An 8,038-nucleotide genomic window follows, 5' to 3' on the forward strand; every position below is an offset into this window, starting at 1 on the left:
TCTGCAAATATGCACTATTAAGCAAACCTCTCTCGCAAACCTGTAAGAAAAAAAACCAACATTAAATCTGTGTACAAAAAAAAAGGACATCCTCAAAAAAACACAATGACAATTGAAAAGGAATAAGAATACAACATAGCTAAAGAGCAGGGTACTGTAAATAAGTAAATGCTGGATAATTAAAGTAAAACCTCACATTTGTAAATATACAATTATATACCCTTGGTATCCACCCATTTGAACATACTATTTATACTGTATTCAATACATATATAACCTTTAGAATAAAATAGCTCTCCCCTCACCTAAGAATGTGTTCATCAGATTTCAGTTCACTTGATGATGAACAACATCTCTGAGATGTTCTTCCCTTATCTGAAGTGTTTGGCCCAGTTCACATCTCTTTGATTCATGCCAGATTCCTCCAGAGATGCATTATTTACATGCTATCGTCATACACCATGATGTTTGTCATTAACATATTTCAGTGCATGGGGACATAGGATCCTGTTGCAGTATTTGTTGAAGCAGTTAGTTTGTGAAAGCATTTATAAGTGGCTAATAAAAAATGAAAGAAAGTTATAAACCCAGAAAAAACTACTTTATTTAATTGTTATGGTTTGGCTTGCATCTAATAATATAATATGATTGTTAAATTACACAGTTTATAGTAGAATGGAATCTTATAAGCAGGGGTGCACATAACTTTTTTTGCCCTGGTTCTCAAAGGAGAGCCCCATACTTTCCTTTCCCTGGCCACATCAACCAGCTCTGACTGGGGGATTCCAAGGCGCTCCCAGGTCAGCAAAGAGATATAATCCCTCCACCTGGTCCTTGGTCTACCCCTCGGTCTCCTCCCAGCTGGACGTGCCTGGAACACCTCCCTAGGGAGGCGCCCAGGTGGCATCCTTACTAGGTGCCCGAACCACCTCAACTGGCTCCTCTCGACGCCAAGGAGGAGCGTTTCAACTCCGAGTCCCTCTCGGATGACTGAACTTCTCACCTTATCCCTAAGGGAGACGGCAGCCACCCTGCGGAGAAAACCCATCTCGGCCGCTTGTATCCGCAATCTCGTTCTTTCGGTCATGACCCATCCTTCATGAACATAGGTGTGGTAAAGCGACTGCAGTAACGCTCCCGCTGCTCAGATTTTTCAGCCCATCTCTCGCTCCATTGTTCCCTCACTCGAGAACAGGACCCCGAGATACTTGAACTCCTTCTTTTGGGGTAAGGACTCATTCCCTACTTGGAGTGGACAGTCCATCGGTTTCCTGCTGAGAACCATGACCTCAGATTTGGAGGTGCTGATCCTCATCCCAGCTGCTTCACACTCGGATGCGAACCGATCCAGTGAGTGCTGAAGGTCGCAGACCGATGAAGCCATTAGAACCACATCATCTGCAAAAAGCAGTGGTGCAACCTTAGTCCACCGAACTGCAGACCCCCTCCCCCATGACTTTGCCTCGAAATCCTAACCATGAATATTACAAACAGGATTGGTGACAAAGCGCAGCCCTGGCGGAGGCCAACCCTCACCGGAAATAGGTATGACTTACTGCAGAGGACCCGGACACAGCTCTCGCTTTGGGAGTACAGAGATTGGATGGCCCTGAGTCGAGACCCCCCTCACCCCATACTCCTGCAGCACCTCCCACAGTAACTCCCTGGGAACCCGGTCATACGCCTTCTCCAAATCTACAAATAAGTGTACTCCCAGGCCCCCTCCAGGATCCTTGCGAGAGTAAAAAGCTGATCCAACGTTCCACGACCAGGATGGAATCCGCATTGTTCCTCCTCAATCTGAGGTTCGACAATCGACCTGACCCTCCTTTCGAGTAACTTAGAGTAAACTTTCCCGTGAAGGCTGAGTAGTGTGATGCCTCTATAATTTGCACACACCCTCTGATCCACCTTTTTGAAAAGGGGAACCACCACCCTGGTCTGCCACTCCTTCGGTACTGTTTCCGACTTCCACGCAACGTTGATGAGACGTGTCAACCATGACAGTCCCTCAACACCTAGAGCCTTCAGAATTTCTGGGCGGATCTCATCCACCCCCGGGGCTTTTCCACTGTCGGGTTGTTTTACTACCTCAGTGACCTCCCCCGGGGAGATTGGTGTTGATCCCCCGTCATACTCCAGCTCTGCCTCTACCATAGAGGGCGGAGTTGTCGGGTTCAGGAGTTCCTCAAAGTGTTCCTTCCAACGCCCTAACACTCCATCAGTTGAGGTCAACAGCGTCCCATCCTTACTGTACGCAGCTTGGATGGTTCCCTGCTTCCCCCCTCCTGAGGTGAAAACTTTTGGCACGTAGTGATCATCTTTCACTAGAACATCTTTGATAATGTCTTCTGGCCAATCAGAATCAAGATAACGGCGTGGTGTTGTTGCAGGAAGTCCCAAGGGAGAATACTTTTGCTGTAGTACATCTCTATATACATCGATACAACATTACATGTTGATAGAAATCAACACGTAATGAAATAAGACCCCACGGTTTGATGTGTTGGCTGTCTTTCATTTTGACACACAGAACAATGGGGGCTATATCCACCCTTATCCACAATGTAAAGTAGCCTAATTCACACAGCCTCTTCTCTCTTCAGTGAGGAGCAGCAGGTTCAGCTTTCAGAACAAAGTAACAAAAAACTAAAATGGCATTCATTTTTTTAAATATGTCGTGTAGTAATAGATGTATTTATTTTTCTTCTCAAGAGTACCAGAATGTGTATTTTATGTTAGTATTTCAAAAAATCTCCTGGGGGAGAATCCCCCCAGACCCCCCTGCAGGGGTTGGGTTTTCAGCATGTAAACTCTTTCACTTGTGGGGAAATTGTAGGATTGGCTCCAAGTCGCCCTTTTGATTTACTACAAATGTGCCTTTTTATTTCATACAGTTCAATTTGGATTGAGACAGGGAAATATTCGAAACCTCACGTGTGGCGTTTCATTGTCAAGGGTGGCGATATAGCGTGTAGGCCTATGTAATTACATCGCAAATACTGACTTGATCCCCACCACTGTATGGGTTAGCCCTACCACAGATTACCCAACAAAAATACTCTGGCGCCGCCACTGTCTGCGACAGGTTCTGCAGCAATGACTGGGTGAAGGCAAGGGTCCAGGGTCGGCAGGGTGGGGGTTTGTGTAGATGCCGTCATCTGGGGGTCGCAACAAGCAACGGCGTCCGTCACTGTCTCGGTTGTCTGTGTTATAATGGTGTGGGTCACACGACAGTTTGTCAGGGGTGGCCGCCTACACATCTGAACGACCTGTCCATCTGGAAAAGTGAGTCTACCAGGGTAGGATTTTCACAGGCGGCCATGACGGCATGGCCGGTGAAAATGTAAATGTAAATACACATGTAAATTTTACCGTGATTTAATTGTAATACACGTTTCAAAATGATGCCGAAGTAACTAAATACTGATAATGGTTAGTAAAAACCATGCTTTGACAAGTGAGCACGCAAGATGGCAGGCGAAAAACTTTTAAAAATGCGTGTTCTCTGAATGGAGCGATTTCCATTCGATCAGATCAGGCTAAACTAACCTGTATCTGCTCCGTCCAAACTCACAACAACGTCCTAAAGACAGAAGCAGGAGCTCCAACAAGCCGTTTATGACAGAGAGTGAATACACATTAGGGCTGCACGGTATTGAAAAAAACTGACATCACGGTTTTTTTCGCCCCCTGCGGTATATATTGCGTTTTTTTTAACCTGTTAAACCCCAAAGTCCCGGCGGGTACTTTACTTTTTTTTTCACGACAGTGTCTCAGGAGATCGTAATATTTAAGAACCTATTAATGTGTTATACCAGATTAACGGAAATAATCTCAGCTAACTGACGATACAAACCATTTTTACCAAAACACAAGTCTCATAAGAAGCATCTAAATGACCCCTGAGCGAAAAATACTAACGCACTTTGGCGCAGAACTCAAGATAAAAGTACCCTTATTATTACTTTTCGTAGCTGCACTTACAAGATATCCGATTAAAGCTGAGGTTCCACAGATTATTTAGGTATATAGTATCATCACTGAGTGATCTGAACTCGGACAGGGGAAGCAAACACAGACATCACAACACGTACCTTTACTTAGCTTCTAGGGGAGATGTCTCACCGTAGCTGTCAATCTGATCAAAAGACGTGTTCAATGGCATTACAACGAGAAAGAAAAAACGCGGCTAAATCGGTTAATCCATAGGTTTTTAACGTCTCTGTATAAAAAAATTATTTAATTTATAATCCATAATTCCATTTGTATGTAAATATCGCAGAGCAAAAGTTAGCTGCTAATGGTAGCCACCAGAGTGGCTGCTGCTTCCGGTCTTGGCTATGCGGCAGTCCAGCGCAGTCTAACACACACACACACACATTACCAAATAAGGAGTGAGAGTGACGCGTAGCCAAAACCGGAAGCTGCATACACTCTGGTGGCTACCATTAGCAGCTAACTGTTGTGCTCCAATTTTTACATAAAATTTTTATTATGGATTATAAACAATTGCTTCAAAGCCACAGATACATTATCAACCTATGAATCAACCGATTCAGCCATGTTTTTTCTTTCTCGTTTTAATGCCATTGAACACGTCTTTTGATCAGATTGACAGCTACGGTGAGACGATCTCCCGTAAAAGCTCCGTAAAAGGTACGTGTTGTGATGTCTGTGTTTGCTTCCCCTGTTGCGAGATCGGATCGCTTAGATACTATACTTAAATAATCTGTGGAGTCTCAGCTTTAATCGGATAAATTGTATGTGCAGTTTCGATAAGTAATAAGGGTATCTTTATTTTGTATTCTGTGCTAAAGTGCGGTAGCATTTTTTTTTTTAATGAATAAAACCGCACGTCCCTGCGGTGTGAATACCGCGCATGCGCATACCGCGGTTATCGCCATGACACGGTATATCGTTCAGCCCTAATACACATACTATACAGAGATGCTGTATGAGAAACCAATGTGAGTTTAGAAAATTGCACAATATAAATATATTCTAGTATACCTCAACAATGGAATTATGATCAGTAGAAATGGCCATGACATGGGACCTTTAATGCATTAGATATTAAGTTTGGAGTCAGTGCGACAGCTGCAGGTGAATGACATGCATAACAACCAAACTGCCATTAACAAGCTGTAGATGAATTCATTGTGGTGAATATTTTGTAATAATCATAACATATTATTAATATATATATAAATAGTTTTAAATGAAATGTATATGGTGTGTACTCCAAAGTCACAAATACATAGGCCAATACAAAGGATTTACAAGTGACCACTTTAATATTTTCCTACAAAAAAATGGATTTAGTTTTCTCATAGCATAACAGATCTAGGCTGTCTTTCGTCCCACAAGCCATCAAACTCCTGAACAAATGATGGCTAGGACGCACTGTTTACCCAGCTGGTCTGGCCCTGTCCCCCCTATTTCGCAAATGAGGGCCTATAGGCCCCTTGTCATGTCTGCCGATATCTGGTTTTCTTATGTCTGTTTGTTTTTATCTGTGTCTATGTTGTTGTCAGTGATATATTGTCTTAACTTTTTTAAATGCCTCTGTGATGTGCTGCAACCCATTTTCCCCTTGGGGACTAATAAAGGAATACTACTACTACTATTATTATAAACCTAGTGATATGAATGCACCACAATGCAAATATCTTAATACATTGTTTATTATTTTCTTATGGAATGAAAATATTGAGTTAGTACAAAACATTATTTTAACATACTTTAATGATACATTCAGGTGTAATTTGCACATTTGGGAAAGCAGTTTTCAGGGTTAAACTTTGTATTTCCTATTATTTTGATATGGATAATGTCACCACCATGGAAATATTTTTGAAATATACATGAGGGCTGACACACAATGACATTTTTCTTATTTGTATACAGTATGTATTCAAACTAAAGTTTTTCACCTGCGACATGACTCTGATTTCTTCATGCAGTGTACTATTCTGCACGGAAATGTTATATTTTTGTGATTTTATGACTTTAAATATCTGTATAACAGTTTACTCCCTACAGAAGGCCTGAACCATTAGCTAACATGCAACCAACCACACACACAGTCCTGCATGCTCAGTGCTGCATGCTCATGAAAGATAAGAGATTGAATACCAGCAGCAGATGCCAGACTTTATGTAAGATATCTAAAATTCAGTCAATTTAATTCTCTTTTCTGATGCAGCTGGCACAAAAACAGTCAGTGCCTGGTTTATGTTTAACAGCAGTCAATCTATAACCAGCTGTTGATCTTGTCACCAAAAGTGCCAAGGTTTCTGCAATGTTTGCTTTTTAGAGGTTACCAGAGGTTAATTTCCCAGATTTGTGTAAAATAATTTCTTATAATTAATTAAATTAATGTGACTTGGATACAGAACATTGGTATAAAATGGATGAATGGATTTATCAGACTTAGAAAAGAATAATTCATTCAAATGTATTGAAGTTTCTGAAAAAATCAGCACTTGCACAACTTCTCAAAAGTATTGTTAATTACTATATTGGTTAATTGAATAGAAGACTTTTAAATAGGATTTAAAACTCTTTTTATGGAACTTTTCCCAATGATGATGATCCAAAAACCTGCAGAAACCCTGTTTAAACATCACAAATACATATTTTTACATTTGTGCATTACATTTGAGAACTCAAAACTAAATAAGCCAGCTCAAGAAACAGGTAAATTGTTCTGCAGCCTGCCCCTTACACTGGGTTGGCTTTGTTTGAGCAGCAGAGAAAGGTTTTCCCAAAGCAGTCCCTGAGCGTCTGATCTCTAAAGCCGTAGATTAGTGGGCTGAGAAAGCGTGGTATAAGGATGAAACAGAAATAATTAAAAAAGGCGATATCCTCTGGTGGCCAGCTGACATGTGGCGCCATGATACTTTCAGTGATGGGAAGAGTAAAGGCCAACATGCACAGGAGCAGCTGAAAGCCGTGCAGCAGCACAGTGTGCTTGGCTTTGCTGGCAGAAACCTTATCCTGTCTCATCTTTCTTGTTTTCAGCAGGATTTGTATGTATGTAAAGAGGATAACAACAGATACTACTGCAAAGAAGAGAATATTAACAGCAGCTTGGAACAATGCCTGGATTGGAGATGAGTTGATATAAATGGCTTTGCAGAGCACAGGTGTGGAGAGGATATCCACAGCAGGATCTCTTTCCCCAATAGAGTATTCAATCATAGGGAAAATAAAGCTGAGAAACCAAATGGACAGAATTATGATCCAGATACGGTCAGAGCGCCAGGCTGCTGGGCGCTGCAGTGGGTAGATGATCGCCACATAACGCTCCAGTGACATAGTGGCCAGGATTAAAGTTGTGTTCATGAATGTGGAAGTGGAAAGTAACAGCAGAGGAACACAGTAGACAGTAGGAAATGTTACCAGACACATGACCAAGAGAAAAAGGATCACAGAGGACAAGATCTGGAGAGTGTCGTTAATCAGCATGTAGGCAAACAGGATATAACGGGAGGTGTCCAGGAAGTGCCTGTTAGTTGCAAAGATGCGCAGCATGACAACAATGCAACAGAGGAAGACGCAGAAGAAAGGGATGACCACACACACCTTGATGATCACAGAGAGGCTTGTGTGTGACGTTGCATTGCCTGTTAATTCAGTCAGATTATGCATTCTGCAAATATGCACTATTAAGCAAACCTCTCTCGCAAACCTGTAAGAAAAAAAACCAACATTAAATCTGTGTACACAAAAAAAAAGGACATCCTCAAAAAAACACAATGACAATTGAAAAGGAATAAGAATACAACATGCTAAAGAGCAGGGTACTGTAAATAAGTAAATGCTGGATAATTAAAGTAAAACCTCACATTTGTAAATATACAATTATATACCCTTGGTATCCACCCATTTGAACATACTATTTATACTGTATTCAATACATATATAACCTTTAGAATACAATAGCTCTCCCCTCACCTAAGAATGCGTTCATCAGATTTCAGTTCACTTGATGATGAACAACATCTCTGAGATGTTCTTCCCTTATCTGAAG

General features: G+C 41.5%; 1 protein-coding gene across 1 annotated transcript; it reads right to left on the reverse strand.

Moving 5' to 3' along the window:
- Positions 1-6,726: 6,726 nt before the first annotated feature.
- LOC117540420 (odorant receptor 131-2-like) lies at positions 6,727-7,656 on the reverse strand. Its single transcript, XM_034207085.1, has one exon. It carries the CDS (start codon positions 7,654-7,656, stop codon positions 6,727-6,729), a length of 930 nt encoding a protein of 309 aa, XP_034062976.1.
- Positions 7,657-8,038: the final 382 nt, after the last annotated feature.

Source organism: Gymnodraco acuticeps, unplaced genomic scaffold, assembly GCF_902827175.1.
Source record: "Gymnodraco acuticeps unplaced genomic scaffold, fGymAcu1.1, whole genome shotgun sequence".
Classification (NCBI taxonomy): domain Eukaryota; kingdom Metazoa; phylum Chordata; class Actinopteri; order Perciformes; family Bathydraconidae; genus Gymnodraco; species Gymnodraco acuticeps.

Coding starts and splice junctions, on each gene's coding strand:
- LOC117540420 (XM_034207085.1), bottom strand. CDS start 7,656: ATGCATAATCTGACTGAATTAACAGGCAATGCAACGTCACACACAAGC.